This window comes from Carya illinoinensis, chromosome 11 (genome assembly GCF_018687715.1).
Source record: "Carya illinoinensis cultivar Pawnee chromosome 11, C.illinoinensisPawnee_v1, whole genome shotgun sequence".
NCBI lineage: Eukaryota > Viridiplantae > Streptophyta > Magnoliopsida > Fagales > Juglandaceae > Carya > Carya illinoinensis.
The window spans coordinates 11661327-11678963 of NC_056762.1; the positions used below are offsets into that span (position 1 = coordinate 11661327).

At 32.2% G+C, this 17637-nt stretch overlaps 2 protein-coding genes and 1 long non-coding RNA gene across 9 annotated transcripts in view; 1 reads left to right on the forward strand and 2 right to left on the reverse strand.

Moving 5' to 3' along the window:
- Window positions 1–10768, reverse strand: part of LOC122280990 (LEAF RUST 10 DISEASE-RESISTANCE LOCUS RECEPTOR-LIKE PROTEIN KINASE-like 2.2) — a 27850-nt gene extending 17082 nt beyond the window's left edge. The window contains exon 1 of the mRNA XM_043092160.1: window positions 10684–10768. Coding sequence (XP_042948094.1) covers window positions 10684–10711 — 28 coding nt within the window. The 5' untranslated portion in view covers window positions 10712–10768. The remainder of the gene's footprint in view (window positions 1–10683) is intronic.
- Window positions 1–17242, forward strand: part of LOC122280991 (rust resistance kinase Lr10-like) — an 18107-nt gene extending 865 nt beyond the window's left edge. The window contains exons 1-3 of one of the 7 annotated variants that reach the window (XM_043092165.1): window positions 14139–14897; window positions 15858–15890; window positions 15984–17242. In XM_043092165.1, coding sequence (XP_042948099.1) covers window positions 14183–14897; window positions 15858–15890; window positions 15984–17095 — 1860 coding nt within the window. In that variant the 5' untranslated portion in view covers window positions 14139–14182 and the 3' untranslated portion in view covers window positions 17096–17242. Of the gene's footprint in view, window positions 1–1803; window positions 1837–1960; window positions 3188–14138; window positions 14898–15857; window positions 15891–15983 lie in introns of those variants that run through there. The other 6 variants (XM_043092168.1, XM_043092166.1, XM_043092169.1 and 3 more) reach the window with 6 other exon arrangements.
- LOC122280993 lies at window positions 12442–13349 on the reverse strand. Its single transcript, XR_006230111.1, has 2 exons — window positions 12970–13349; window positions 12442–12757 (listed from the first exon to the last, which is right to left on the reverse strand). It is a non-coding gene; the product is annotated as an uncharacterized LOC122280993 (long non-coding RNA).
- Window positions 17243–17637: the final 395 nt, after the last annotated feature.

The window sequence follows — 17637 nt, forward strand, 5'->3', positions numbered from 1 at the left end:
AAAAGATTTGGCAGCGGCAGTTAGTATTTTATAACGGAAAGTTTTCATTCAGCCGGTGGATGAAATTATAAGTCTTCTGGGCTTGAATAACCGAATAGTTCAGATTTTAATAATTAAATATTATTTATTCTTTTGTCTGTATGTAAATGCATATAAATATAACACAAAGATACAAAACTGTATGTTATCATTATAGGAAGATAACTGTATGTTATCATTACAGGAAGATGTGTAGATGGGGTAGTTGTATGCACTTATCTCTTTAATTAGAAATTGAAACTTAGAAAGAGAAAAATACAACTTTTGGTTTTTAATATTTTTTATCAGGTTTTGAGCTTTAAATTAAAATTCTTGTATTTACAAAAACTTAGAAAAGAATTTTAAGTTAATGTTTGGTTAAGATGCATATTGACAATGGCAAGCTTTCCCGTTTGGTTAAAACTACACGAGGCCGTGACTTTAGGACCAATTGAATTACCCCATGTTGCCTTTGTACGGGAGGATCTTAAATTGGAATCGAAGCAAGAGATTATAGTTACATTTATTATAATTATTGGGATTTGAATCCCAAGAGTTTGGGGATGGAAGAGAGGTATTAGACACTTATATAAAGCGTACTCTACAATTTACTTAAACCTTTAATACTGTCTTAGAAATTCATGCCAGCAACTATATATACATATATATCTTCTATATATAAAATCTTGTTTTAACGGTTTTTCTTGTTTTTCCGTTAAAATTAACACCGTTTGTTTTAACGGTTTGACATATAAAATGAAGACATAAATATTGAGAGAGATAGCATTCAATGTTGTTATATGATTTATTAATCACAATAATAATAATACTTAATAGTTTATATAATAATAAGTAATTAAAGATTAGTTATTATATTTTTCTCATTTTCCTTAACATATACACGTGTATTAGGTGCATAAGACGTAAATTCTTAAGTATAATATACGTGTATTATACGTTTCATTAATTCAGATTATTGAATATTTCAAATTTAAAAATATCATATAATATATAATACAAGTGTGTTTAATCAAATTGTTTTTTCTTTTCCCATGGTAGTAAGACGTAACTTCCGCTAAGTCATATTCCACACGTAGGCTTACTATGATGGGTACGTGACAAAAGCCGTGATCCTTGAGCTAATCAAGAAAGAGTAAATTCAGCCAACAACTTCAAAATATATTTTAGGATTTATATATATGCTATATATAGAAAATATTATACCACAAATTTTATAAAAAGATTATATTTTAACTTTATGTTGTCCCTGATCGACTCAACCAACAGCAAAATAAGAATTTCAATGTTGTCTCTATTGATCGTCTACAGGATGACATAAATTGATGAATAATAATACAAACATCAAACGACACATATTTTGAATTACCGTTTATGTTAGACTTTTATTAAATTTTTCGTATACATCTTTGCTAAAATTATAGATGTTATAAACATGTATTGGATTATATGATATTTTGAACTAATTTTTTTATTTTCTCTAATATGCCTTAAATTATTAAGTGACATCAATAATTTTTATAAAATATATATTATTTTTTACAAATAATCATTTCATAAAATTAGACAAACGTGCTTTGCACGTTGCTCCCACCTAGTATATATATATATATATATATATATCTCCATCTCACTCTAGACTTTAAATTTCTAAGCTGAAACTCTTGATCTAATGATTGAATGAAGAGCTTAGGAAAAGAAATTTTGTGCACACAATTATATGTTCGATCTTAAGAAGCTAATTAATGATGTTCAAATCTTTTACAGGGTCTTCGACAAAATTAGTACTGATTGTAATTGGTAAGTAGTTCGTGCCCACTTCAATTTTCATTGTTGGGGACATATATATATATATATATATATATGTGTGTGTGTGTGTGTGTGTGGGATTCCTGATCCATCATTGTTGATCTTTACCATGCAGGTGCCATTTTAGGTTCATTTTTATTGGTACTGGTGGTCTTTGCAGGTTATCGTGTCTATAGGTACGATAAAATTGAGAAAGAAAATCAAGCAAAGATCAAAACGTTTTTGGAAGATTATAGAAACTTAAAACCCACAAGATACGCGTATTCTGATATTAGAAGGATTACAAATGAATTTGCTGATAAGTTGGGCCAAGGAGCTTATGGAACAGTGTTCAAAGGAAAGCTTTCCAACGAAATCTATGTTGCGGTCAAGATTCTGAACATTTCCAAGGAAAATGGGGAGGAATTCTTAAATGAAGTGGGAACAATGGGTACGATTCACCATGTCAATGTTGTTCGCTTGGTTGGTTTTTGTGCCGATGGATTTAGAAGAGCCTTAGTTTATGAATTTTTATCAAATAACTCTCTAGACAAGTTCATATCTTCGGCAAATGTTAAGAATCAATTTCTTGGTTGGGACAAGCTACAAGACATTGCCATTGGTATTGCAAAAGGAATTGAGTATCTTCACCAAGGGTGCGACCAACAAATTCTTCATTTTGACATCAAACCTCATAATATTTTGCTAGACCAAAACTTCAATCCAAAAATTTCTGATTTTGGTCTTGCTAAGTTGTGCTCTAAAGACCAAAGTGTAGTATCCATGACCACAACCAGAGGAACCATGGGTTACATTGCACCAGAAGTGTTCTCTAGAAATTTTGGAAATGTGACTTATAAAGTAGATGTCTATAGTTTTGGAATGTTGTTGCTAGAAATGGTCGGAGGCAGGAAAAATGTAGAGGTTACAACAGAGAACATTAGCCAAGTTTATTTTCCAGAATGGATCTATAATTGTTTAGAACAAAAAAAAGACTTACGAGTCTTCATTGAAGATGATGGAGATGCTCAGATTGCGAAGAAACTTGCAATTATAGGACTCTGGTGCATCCAATGGCATCCAATGAATCGTCCCTCAATAAAAGTTGCAGTTCAAATGTTGCAAGGAGGGGACAATTTGACCATGCCTCCTAATCCCTTTGCCTCTACAAATACTACCAGAACCAATGCAAGGATACCGGCAATGAATGTTGGCCAATAGTTAGAAGTCATACCAGAATTAGAATAATGACATGTGAATGTAGAATATGCTATAAAGATGTTGCAATCCTATTACGCTTTAGCATTAGCATAATTGATATGGATTCAATTATGTTGGATTTGAATTGTTTCTTACCTCAAAATATGTGCAGGGTGAGTTTGAGTTTTTTTTTTTTTTTTTTCAAAGGAAAAAACATAAGCTGTTGAAGTTTCTACTTTTATTTTTTTTTGCTGCCAATTCCTTGTACTATGATATCCACCTAAAAGTGATATGATCTCCTGACTTGCACAATTAACCACTTTCGAAGAATTATATTTTTATGTATTCACCAAGATAAAAACTCTAGAAACTCTTATTGTAGAAACATTTCATATAAAATTCTATTATAAACCTAAGGAAAAGAAAAGGAAATATAAAATCAACCCATTGTAGATGACGAGACTGTACTCAGCCTCATGTCAAAATAGATCAGTCTCGGCCTCAGGTCAAAATAGATATAAATTTATTCTGAAGACTAAGAAGATCATTCAACCAACCATTCCTGATGAATGGAAAATTCCACAAGAGTTCTTGTTTTATCTACCTCTTATATTTGTACAAAAAATTACCATCATTAGCAAGTTCAAGCACAAACCAATCTTGTTGGAGCTAGTAGTCTACAACTAGGCAGGAGATTCAAATGAGAACTAATCTGATTTCACGTGGCACAAAATATATGGAAATAACTTGAATTATTTGATTGTTGCGGGATCTAAAATAATGTCCCTTAGGATTCCGAGGTATTCTACCACGAGTTATATGTCCCTTCTTGAAACACATGGGTATATGTATTAAAACCACATACTACATTTCATTCCTTTAAGAAATTCAAGCATAATGACGACTAAAATTTCAAGCCTAATATTTGGTGCATTTCCTAAGGACATGTGGATTTACTGCCCAGAGACGTATTGCTCTGATACCACCCTGTGACGCCCCCAAATTCCGTTTGGGATCGAACGGACATTTGAAGCATCGAGACATGCAACACAAGGTTACCTGCCCCCTTTCATGACATATAAGATGCAATAATCCTAACATGCATCTAACATTATGCAACATTCGCAGCGGATAATTTTTTTCTTTAGCAATACTATGCACCAAACTGAAAATATCTCAAATACTTAAAACATACTTCATACATAAAGATCCATTGAATAACTAAGATCACAGCACTATTCCAAAATAGTTATGATCCAAAAGTACTGGAGATGCAACTCCATCGTACAAGTAGTAATTTAACTACTATATTAACATTAACGACGCACCGTCGTTCAGTCGACTGTGTCTAGTTGGTCAGCTCCTGATCCTCCTTCAGGTCCTGTAACAAGATCTACCATTCGGGGGGAATGGTAGTTGGGACTACCACAGTGAGATTTGATTACAAATCTCAGCAAGTTAACAAAAAACTTCCACACAGACTAATGATGCATGGATGACAGTAAAAGCATAAATGCATAATCAAATTCGTAAGTAATTAAAGCATAACTTGGCATACAACATAGCATAATTGACATAACTTAAATTGAAACATGAACTGAACTTGATCTGAAACTTAACTTAGCATGAACTTGCTCTGAAACTTGAATTAACATGAAAAATACATACTCCACAGTTGTTGTGGCCCCATGTATTCTACGTGCAAATACATACTCCACAGTTGTTGTGGCCCTATGTATTCTACACAAACTTGACTTAACATTAAAAATACATACTCCACAGTTGTTGTGGCCCCATGTATTCTACACATCACTATGCAGTTAAATACATACTCCACAGTTGTTGTGGCCCCATGTATTCTACATAAACTTGACTTAACATGAAAAATACATACTCCACAGTTATTGTGGCCCCATGTATTTTACACTAACTTGACTTAACATGAAAAATACATACTCCACAGTTGTTGTGGCCCCATGTATTTTACACAAACTTGACTTGAACATAACTTGAAATACATGACCAACTTGAGATAAAAACATTTCGTAACATGGCATAACATATAATAAACAACATATTTAACATGACATACTTGCAACAGTGAATATTACATGACTTGACATACATGTAATAGATGGCATACTTAGCATGACGTACTTGTAACGTACAATAATACATGACAGAATATATTATGTAACAGATAAAAACTGATGACAGAATAAATTCTGTACAACAGACAATTACGTGATAACTTAGCATGGCATGACATATATAATAACACATATACCTACACTGTAGTTCCTTTACTTAGCACACATACACAGTAGACTGCTAGTAAGTTAAAAGCTAACTTACCTCGATCTCCGCGTTTCTTATAAAACTTCAAGTGCGATAACGAGGAACTGTAATTAGTGATTCTACAAGTTAGAACTAAATCACTAATAATTTGCAATATGGAAAAGACTAACTTAAATAGTAAAATTTTCATTTTACTCTCTACATGTGGGAAAATGACCGTTTTACCCATAACTTAAGGATTTTGCATACTAATTCCAAAAGTTACTAAAATTTACATTCCTCATGTAAATTTTGTCTTAAACTTAAATATCAACTCAGAAAAATTTAAAACGAAACACAACTATGAAGAACACACTATGGTCGAAACATCCATAGGTCATTTTCCTTTATTTTTGTTGCAATTCCTTCCAACTTCAAAACTCATGCTTAAACCAAAATTTTGCAACAAACATCTTCCAATCCTAAGTTCAAAACCATACTTAAAACATTCATTTAGAAAAAAACTAATAATCAACACCAAACTTTTTTGTAAAAAGATCCAAGCACTTGAATCACAAGTTTTGACCTTAAATCAAAACATCTCCAAGAGTTTCAAAAATCAAATCTTACTTCTAACATATTCATAATATCATCCTAACATCAACCATGCTTTAAATCATCAAACCAAAGTCACCAAAATCACAAAATAACATTTGGAGTTTTTGGTTTTACACTTAGTCCAAAAACAGAAACTTTTTCCTCAACTAGTTTTGATAAATCTCTTGATCTATGACTTATAAATATATGATCTTCAAACCAAACCATCACATGGTTTAAAAAGATGTCCTAAAACATATATAAGCTTCAAATTCAAGATCACATGGTTAGAAATTAACCAAAACATAAATTTGGCCAAGAATATCCACACTTTGGCTTATTTGAATATCTCTTTACATAAAATTTCATATCTTTGAAACTAACAACAAATATCTTCAAAATAATAATATAACATGTATATAAGATGCTTAGGATCCTCCAATAAAATTATTAAAGTCATTAGAATAGGTTTAGACCACCAAAGAGTTAAACTTTCTCAAAACAGAAACTGTTTTTTTTCTCTTCCAGTTTCTAAGTTTCTAAATCTAAGAACATCTTTCATCAAAACCTTTAATCATGCAAAAATCCTCAACCAATAGTCATATATACATGTTAACAATACTCCATAAAAATTTCTGACCAATATCTATCCATTAGCTTGGTCAAAAACTCCAAACTATAACATATTCTCCAGTTTATCTCCCAGAATGACCTTTCTATAGTTTACACAATATTTGACTGATCAAATGATCTTCAAATGGGGCAAATAATATATCCATGTAAACTAGACTCAAAAAGGAACAACGTATATGAAGGAGACTTTATGATAAAACACTTACAACAGCTTCGAAATTGGCGTGCAAAACACCTCCTAAAAGCTGTCCGAGAGAGAGTGTTTGATATTCTTTCAATGGAAAGTGTAAATGAAGATAATTTCGTGGGGAGAGGTGGCTGGAGATAATTATGGATGAGATATGGAAGAGATGAGGCTGGAGTTGAGAGTTGAGTGTAGTTTTCTCCTACCCAAAATATCTATAAAAGATTATCTCATAATATTCTATCCAATAGTATCTACAAAAAAATCAACTTAAGATATTTTTATCTAATAATATCTATAAAAATCAACTCAAAATATTTTTACCCAATAATATTCATGAAAATTATCTCAAGATATTTCTTTTTATCCAATAATATCTATAGTTTTTGAACAGACGTTTTGTCCGAAAATATGAAAAAATGTTATTGCGCCATAAGACTTTAAATAGCCCTCCGAGTCTAATGGCACAAACCATATTACATTTTGACACTTCTAACTATCTCCAATAATCAAAAACACATTTATGATACCATAGTAAATAATAACACTAACTATGTAGTTAGACAAAAACCTATACGATTAATGGATTTGTGAAAACTTATGGGGTTTTCACGAGGTTCCTAAAGTTAATAGAAATTTCACAATTGAATTTCTAGCGGGCTGTTACAGGAAGCATCAATGAGGGAAGAAGTTGATGACACACGGCAGAACATGGGAAGGTAGTGTGGAATGTCTTAGGGGTGTCAAATCGTGTTAACGGGTCGTGTTCGTGTTGTGTCAAAGCATGTATATTATACTATATAGCTCAATCCTAACCCAATCTATTAAGCTTATCGCGTCAAAATCTCAAATCCTAACATGACCCATTAACATAACGGGTTATGTCGTGTCAACCCGTTTTGACCCATTAGTGAATATTATGAAATATAACACGATACAATTCGACCAATTTCAAACTGTTTATGTAAATGAGTTGAATATGTCTGAAATTAACTAGTTTGACTTGATTAAATTTAGCATAATGTTATATAAATTTTAAAATCACAGTATTTATAAAAATTATAAAACTAACTACAAGTCTAAAATTACAATTCAAACAATAAAAATATCGAAATTGAAATTCTAACAATTTTACTTTTAGGTATAAGGGTATAATTATAATTTTAACTTTCTTAACGTGTCATAACGGGTTGACCCGTTATCAACCTGTTAAGCAATCGTGTCTTAATGGGTCAACCCGTTTTGACTCAAACCCGTTAAGACTAAACCCTAACCCGTTATTATCGTGTCGTGTTCGTGTTGAGTTAACGAGTCGTGTAACATATTGCTACCCTTAGAATGTCTTACCTTCCAGGGATTATATAAACTTGGAAGGACGGTTTGAATTTGGAGATCGTGGGAGTTTGTATGCTGCACAAAGACTGCAAACTCGAAGCACAAAGAGAGAACATGGCAGGAGCCACCCGAAGCCATTAAAGCAGATATGACATAATGTGCGCCATCAAGTACCTGAAGAAAACCATCGAAACCTGCTAGAAAGGTAGGAGTGGGAACTGTCGCTCTGCACTTCAAAAGACAAAGGGATCAGGCGAAGGCCAATCGCGACAAGACACATAAGGGAAACCAAGGGACGAGCATAGTAGCAGTTCTGAAGAAGAAGGATGATAACAGGCAGCTAGGTGACGGGACGAGGGAAGGAGAATCTAGGAAAATCCCCACCGAACTAGTTCGGTAAGAATTGGCAATGTAACTGTTGGGGGGAGTTTTGCTCGAGGCCTAGAGCCCAGGAATATGGGCCCAAACAAGGGGAGCCCTGGAAGGAGGCCCTTCGAGCCCAAAGAGAAAAAAATAAAGGATGCTCAAGTCGCCGCCATACTGCTCGATCTGAAAGGAGTAAGATTGGCAGATGGCCCGTACAGGACCAAAGAACATAATCCTTTGTCAACAAGCAGAGGGGAGAGAGGCAATCCGACGCATCATGCCAGTGATAGTTAGATGGGATAGACATGCCGCATTAAATACTTCTCCAAAGGGCCACGCCGTATTAAATGGGCATGGCTGAGAAAACAGCGAGGAACACGCCACTCCCGTCAGCAGGGCGTGGCCTCTGATCCCAAACGTAGCTATAAAAACAAAATGACTCCCAAACACCAAAATAGAGGTTAGACTCTAGATACTCTTACCACTTCCTTCTTGAAAAACATCACTAAATTTGGTATCGGAGGGTCCTTTGGCCACCATCCTTGAGGTTTTCTTTATGTTTTCAGGCGCCAAGATCGAAGACTCGAGTTGCTAAGGGCTCGACCCAAAAGCATATGACACACGACATCAACACTTTTATTGTTTTTTCTTTATTTTTGTGTCTGAACCAAGGTTTTGAATTTCATTCCGTTCTGATCGGAATTTGTCGTTCAGTTGTAGTGTCCGGTACACTTTACCACCCATTTCGTTTCGCTTTAATTTTCGGTCATTTCGATCCCGTTTTGGCCATTCCAGTCAAATTCCAGCCATTTTCGCCAGAATTGAGCGTTTCAGTCCCCCATTTCGTTTTGGTCTGTTTTTGTAATTTTCTTATACTTAGATGGTATTTTTATAAATTTTAAATCCAAACAGTATTTAATTAATTTTGAAATATAAAATATATTTATATAATTTTAATTTTTTTATAACTTTAAATATGTCCCCTCATTCTCTATTTTTTTAAATATCATTATTTTTAATAATTTATCTATTATTTTATTTTTTTTCTTTATTTTTAGGTTTTACCTCAAGTTTGTATTTTTTCAACATATATTCATTTTATAAATATTTAATTCTTCTATATATATATATACAGATATACATGATACACACTTACAAATATATATATATATATATATATGTATTTATTTTATTAGTTGTTAGTTTATATATACATATAAATATTTATATATAATATATAATTAATTCCGAAATAGTATACTGAAATATACCGGTACTAAAATATTTCGTTCTAGTACCTTAATTGGAATGGTCAGTCAAAACTTTAGTCTCATCTTAAGTTTATGATTTTTTTCAATATATATTCATTTTAGAAATTTTCAATTCTTTCATATATATATATATATATATATACACACACATAATACACACTTATATATATATATATATATTTATTCTATTAATTATTAATTTATATGTAGGTATAAATGTTTATATATGATGTATAAATAATTCAAAACGGTACACGGAAACAGTAGTGAGAGGACTGCAGGGAGACTCATTCCTCTTGCCAGAAATAGAGAGAGAAGCTTCCTTGACGTGCCTTGTGGTGTGGGTTGAGACTTGAAAGTAGAAATTGACTTGTGATCGTGCCAACCAGATAAGATAAATAAATAAAGAGTTTTGTTATATATAAGTACAGTTGTGCACTAATTTATATATCAATATTGATTTATTCATATTTAAAATTTAAATTAATATTGTTTTTAATAAAATTTACTTTTTAACTAATCACATCATATTAATGCATAAATTAGTACATAATTATGCTTATAACCATATTTTTTCATAAATAAATATCTTTGTGGATTAGAAAATAATAAATATTTTTATTAAATGTGTTTACAAGGAAATTACTGACAGCTTGTTCCAAGTGAAGGTCAGGGGGGAGACTTGGCCCAACCTACCAATTTATGGTACAGATGCACGCCGCCAACACCCCCAGGCTTGCAATTAATGCTTTAGCCTCATCCAGTGGTCTGGTGGATTTGTAGAATCTTTGAAAAAATAAAAGATACTAATCTTATCCTAAAGGAGTAAGTTAAAATAATAGTTAATTTAGAAGCGTGTCTTGTGGGTTGAAACTTGAAAGTATGTAAATTGACTTGTGATTGTGCCAATCAATTAAGGTAAATAAATAAATATCTTTATTGATTAGAAAATAATAAATATCTTTGATTAATGTGTTTGCAAGGAAATTACTTAAACTGCAGGGAAGCTCATTCCTCTTGCCATTTTAGAGAGAGAGAGAGAGAGAGACAGAGAGAGCAGCTTCCTTGACTGTTGGCTAACGTAAGAAAGAATCATTGAATATAAAGAAGTTAAAGTAATGGATAATTCAAAGGCGTGCCTTATGGCGTGGGTTGAGAGCATGTAAATTGATTTGTGATTGTGCCAACCTATTACGAATAAATAAATATCTATGTTGATTAGAAAATAATAAATGTGTTTGTTGAATGTATTTGCAAGGGAATTACTGGTAGCTTGTTCCAAGTCAAGGTCATCGAGGGAGACTTGTTCCAAGTCAAGGTCACCAAGAAAATAAGATTGGATTTGGAGGTTGAGAACTATTAAGAGATATTGTGAGTAGTAATAAAAAATAAATAAAAAATATTAAATAAATAAATAATAATAATAATAAAATAATAAATAATAAAAAAATATATTTAAAATATTAATATATTCTTAACAACTGAACACAATCTAAGCCCGACCTACCTATTTATTTTGCACGTCTACCGACATAATCGAGCCTACCAAGAAAAGGAGGAGTGGACTGCTAAAGCATACACGCCTACGTCGGCTCAAGGGAGTACTTTTCAGTCGAACATAACTCTCACTTCTCTTTCTCCTCATTTCCTTTAATTTTTTTTAAATTAAAAGAAAATATTTTATCTTATATTATTTTATTATTATAATTTTTTTAAATTTTTATATAAAATATAATAAATAATTTAATTTCTTTTAAAATTTAAAATAATAATAATATTAAAAAATAATATTTTATTCAACTTTTAATTTTTATTTAAAATCATTTTATCTAATCTCGCTATTTAAATTACACCTTAAAAATGAAAAAGATCTCTCAAGACCACAATACATCAATTTATGATTAAACATCACAATTAATTAATATTATTTCTCTTGAAAATAAATTCAAGATGCCCTCTTTTCAAAACTTTTTCGTACCCAAACTTTTTCGTACCCAAATATGCTATTTTTTCAAAACTTTAAAAAATATTTACAAAAAAATATAATTACACTAATTTAAGTCGGAACAAGTGTAAGTTTTACTTATTTTTAATGTATTGTTAATATATTCTTAAATATTTTTAAAAAATTATAAATAGAATTTTATAACCGAAATTTTCATCCAGCCGGTGGCTGAAATTATAAGTCTTCTGGGCTTGAATAACCGAAAAGTAATGATCCTTTTGGTTTGATTTTAGCAGGAACCGAATAGTTCGGATTTTAATAATTAAATATTGTTTATTCTTTTGTATGTATATAAATCTTTTACAGGAGCATCGACAAAATTAGTGATTGTAGGTAAGTAGTTCGTGCCCACTTCAATTTTCATTGTTGGGAATATATATATATATATATACACGGTCGGAATAACGTGCAAAACACGTTTGCTTAGTTAGGTGATATAAGTTTTTAATTAAAAAAAAAATGATTTTCTACAAAAATAATCCATCTATGTCAACATAAGCAAGAAAAATATCAATACATCTAAAAAGCCATTTCGATCTATTATATTGAGTTCAAAGCACAACACATATTTTTATGTTGAAGTAGGGTCAAAGCATAACACATGAAAAAATGTGGCATCATAAGACAAATGATTTTCAATATCAACACTTTAGAATATTTATTTTCTAGGTCTTGAATAGAGAGTTTCTAATTTCTTCATTAAAAATTTAAAAAATTATGCTTTTTTGTACTTTAAGATCACTCAAAAGTGCATTTTAAGCAAATATTTATAAATTTGCTTTGCTTTGTCCTTGGGGTTTTGTGCTTTTACCAATACTGGATCAACCCAACACCATCAAGGTAAACAATCTTCGATACAAGTTTAATTAAAAATTAAATAAATAAAAGGAAAGAAGGAAACGTAATAGTTAATTAAATGACAATGCATCAATAGCAAAAAGGACACCTTCCTTGATAAATGAACTCAGGAAAATATCAGAAAGCTTTTCCAGGATCATCTCAGCAATATGTAGAGCTACTGAAAGCACATGTTGATCCTTTCGAGTGAACACTCCAGCCCAAAAACTGCTAATTAGAAAGAAAAAAAAATCTTTAGTTTAAGAGAAATATTATCAGGATTAACACTGTAAACACAAGATAGCCTGGCTCACCTTAAAATCTTGGTATTCTTAAGCAATTCAAAAAGCATGTCAAATTTGCTAAAATAAACTAACTTGTTGATATCATTGACGATGAGTAGAGAAACAACTTTTTACAAATATAACACATTGCCATACCTTACTACTAAGAAAAAGTAATTCTTCCCCATGCTCATTCTTCCAAGAGGTAACTTGAGCCCCAAACCAATATACCTATTACAAAAATGATAAACTCATAAATAGCACAACTAAGTCTAAATAAGCAGTATCCATCACTTTGTCAGCATTATAAAAGGAAACAATCAGAAAAGTTCAACTATAAAAATCTAATCAAGAAAATACCTCTTTTCCTTCTAGCAGCCGCACTCTAATTGAGTTGCATTTGTATGTTAACAAACAGGTTTATACAAGCATATACACGTATAAATTCACATATCTACACATGAAACCATAAGGTGCCTATAAATTGAGCTCAGGTTGCATGAACGGAAACACTTCAGGCTCATATGTGGCTTGGACTCTCTCTCTCTCTCTCTTCTTGAGGCCGCTAAACTGAAAATTCACTACTTGAAAAAGAAAACTACTTCACAAAGACCACCACTAAATTACTCATTAAGGTCGTGAATATTGGACAAACTGAAATCAACATAGATGCTTGGAGAATAATGCCTTATAACATGGTTTGGCCAATGATAGTATAGTTGTAAGTATAATTGTGCACTAATCTGTGCACTAATGTGATATGATTGGTTAAAAAGTAGATTTTATTAAAAATAGTATTAATTTAAATTTTAAGTATGAATAAATTAGTGTTGGCACACAGATTAGTGCGCGACTGTTTTTATATGTAGCAAAACTCATAAATAAATATCCTAAACAAGAAATTTTGTTTGACACTCGATCAATTTCCGGGAGCACGCATTTGATAATGTATTTTGTCTCTTCTGAATTTTTTTTTTTTTTTTTTTTTTTTTAAGAAAAATGACTTTCTATGAGCTTGCTTCTTCAAGGTTATCTTCAATATTTTGTTTTATTTATTCTTAATAATTAACAAAATAATTATTAATAAAGTTATTTATTTTTTATTTTTAAAAAATATATAATTACACTAATTATAAATTTGAGAAGACAAACTGAGAGCACTGAGTATCAGCATTTTATAAGTTTCGGTCGATAATTCGGGGTAGGATGAAAAAAAAAAGAAAAAGAAAAAGAAAAAGAAAAGGAAGACAAAATATCGTTATCAACTTCGGTCTGTTACAACGAATTATTGACTAGACTTCGAGTCGTCCCTTTTATTTATTTATTTATAGTTTATAGAGTATACATTACTGATCAGAGAGGGTCAGAAATGGCGATCTCGTGTTCCTTCTTCCTGTTCATGGTTTTCACGATGATGGACCACCACGTAGGAGGCGAAAATGTGAGTGAAGAATTACGTTGTGGAGGCAACGGCCCAGCCATCCGATTTCCTTTCCGGCTTAAAGATATGAGACAACCTGACCACTGTGGCTTTCCTGAGTTTACTCTTTCCTGCACTCATTCAAACCAAACACTGCTCGAACTACCTATTTCAGTAAAGCTCTTTGTCGAGATGATTAACTATACAACTCAGGTTATTCAACTTTATGACCCAAATCACTGCTTCCCAAGAGATCATCAGCTTAGTAGACTCAATCTATCTTATTCGCCTTTCCAATTCGAAGAACTCCCTTACAATTACGACTACTACCCTCCTGAAGGCTATGGCTTATTCAATTGTTCAGAAACAGTTCATGAGAGAAATGACATCCACAGGATCTCTTGTCTGAGTGGCCATACCCACCAAGTTTACGCCTTGGATTTCTATGATTCTCATTCGTTATGGGAGTTGCCCATATTGTCTTGTACAAAGATGTATAATATTCGCTATGTTCCTGAAGATGTAGTGTGGGGCGACGTTAACATTCTTCGCTTGAAGTGGTCCAGTCCAGACTGCAGGCGCTGTGAACGGAGAGGCAAGAATTGTAGAATTTTGAAGAAAAATAATAGCACTGATGAATCAAAAACTGAGCGCTTCCCCAAAGGTATAATTGTGTATGCATTATCAAATTGTTGCCTTTCCATACACAAACAAAAAATGCTACTTTTGCGCTTCTGATTCGTTCTTCTCGAAAAGAAATAGAATAAAAGATTTGGCAGCGGCGGTTATTATTTTATAACGGAAAGTTTTCATTCAGCCGGTGGATGAAATTATAAGTCTTCTGGGCTTGAATAACCGAATAGTTCAGATTTTAATAATTAAATATTATTTATTCTTTTGTCTGTATGTAAATGCATATAAATATAACACAAAGATACAAACCTGTATGTTATCATTATAGGAAGATAACTGTATGTTATCATTACAGGAAGATGTGTTGATGGGGTAGTTGTATGCACTTATCTCTTTAATTAGAAATTGAAACTTAGAAAGAGAAAAATACAACTTTTGGTTTTTAATATTTTTTATCAGGTTTTGAGCTTTAAATTAAAATTCTTGTATTTACAAAAACTTAGAAAAGAATTTTAAGTTAATATTTGGTTAAGATGCATATTGACAATGGCAAGCTTTCCCGTTTGGTTCAAACTACATGAGGCCGTGACTTTAGGACCAATTGAATTACCCCATGTTGCCTTTGTACGGGAGGATCTTAAATTGGAATCGAAGCAAGAGATTATAGTTACACTTATTATAATTATTGGGATTTGAATCCCAAGAGTTTGGGGATGGAAGAGAGGTATTAGACACTTATATAAAGTGTACTCTACAATTTACTTAACCTTTAGTACTGTCTTAGAAATTCATGCCAGCAACTATATATATATATATATATATATATCTGGGAGTCGATTTTATATATCTCCATCTCACTCTAGACTTTAAAGTTCTAAGCTGAAACTCTTGATCTAACGATTGAATAAAGAGCTTAGGAAAAGAAATTTTGTGCACACAATTATATGTTCGATCTTAAGAAGCTAATTAATGATGTTCAAATCTTTTACAGGGGCTTCCAAAAAATTAGTACTGATTGTAATTGGTAAGTAGTTCGTGCCCACTTCAATTTTCATTGTTGGGGATATGTATATGTGGGATTCCTGATCCATCAATGTTGATGATCTTTACCATGCAGGTGCCATTTTAGGTTCATTTTTATTGGTACTGGTGGTCTTTGCAGGTTATCGTGTCTATAGGTACGATAAAGTTGAGAAAGAAAATCAAGCAAAGATCAAAACGTTTTTGGAAGATTATAGAAACTTAAAACCCACAAGATACGCGTATTCTGATATTAGAAGGATTACAAATGAATTTGCTGATAAGTTGGGCCAAGGAGCTTATGGAACAGTGTTCAAAGGAAAGCTTTCCAACGAAATCTATGTTGCGGTCAAGATTCTAAACATTTCCAAGGGAAATGGGGAGGAATTCTTAAATGAAGTGGGAACAATGGGTACGATTCACCATGTCAATGTTGTTCGCTTGGTTGGTTTTTGTGCCGATGGATTTAGAAGAGCCTTAGTTTATGAATTTTTATCAAATAACTCTCTAGACAAGTTCATATCTTCGGCAGATGTTAAGAATCAATTTCTTGGTTGGGACAAGCTACAAGACATTGCCATTGGTATTGCAAAAGGAATTGAGTATCTTCACCAAGGGTGCGACCAACGAATACTTCATTTTGACATCAAACCTCATAATATTTTGCTAGACCAAAACTTCAATCCAAAAATTTCTGATTTTGGTCTTGCTAAGTTGTGCTCTAAAGACCAAAGTGTAGTATCCATGACCACAGCCAGAGGAACCATGGGTTACATTGCACCAGAAGTGTTCTCTAGAAATTTTGGAAATGTGACTTATAAAGTAGATGTCTATAGTTTCGGAATGTTGTTGCTAGAAATGGTCGGAGGCAGGAAAAATGTAGAGGTTACAACAGAGAACATTAGCCAAGTTTATTTTCCAGAATGGATCTATAATTTTTTAGAAAAAAAAGAAGACTTACGAGTCTTCATTGAAGATGATGGAGATGCTTTGATTGCGAAGAAACTTTCAATTGTAGGACTCTGGTGCATCCAGTGGCATCCAATGAATCGTCCCTCAATGAAAGTTGCAGTTCAAATGTTGCAAGGAGGGGACAATTTGACCATGCCTCCTAATCCCTTTGCCTCTACAAATACTACCAGAACCAATGCAAGGATACCGGCAATGAATGTTGGCCAAGAGTTAGAAGTCATACCAGAATCAGAATAAAGACATGTGAATGTAGAATATGCTATAAAGATGTTGCAATCCTATTACGCTTTAGCATTAGTATAATTGATATGGACTCAATTATGTTGGATTTGAGTTGTTTCTTACATCAAAATAAGAAAAAAACATAAGCTGTTGAAGTTTCTACTTTTATTTTCTTTTTTGCTGCCAATACCTTGTACTATGATATCCACCTAAAAGTGATATGATCTCCTGACTTGCACAATTAACCACTTTTGAAGAATTATACTTTTATGTATTCACCAAGATAAAAACTGTAGAAACTCTTATTGAAGAAACATTTCATATAAAATTCTATTATAAACCTAAGGAAAAGAAAAGGAAATATAAAATCAACCCATTGTAGATGACGAGACTATACTCAGCCTCATGTCAAAATAGATATAAATTCATTTTGAAACTAAGAAGAACATTCAATCAACCATTCCTGATGAATGGAGAATGTCACACGAGTTCTTGTTTTATCTACCACTGATATTTGTACAAAAAATTACCATCATCAGCAAGTTCAAGAACAAACC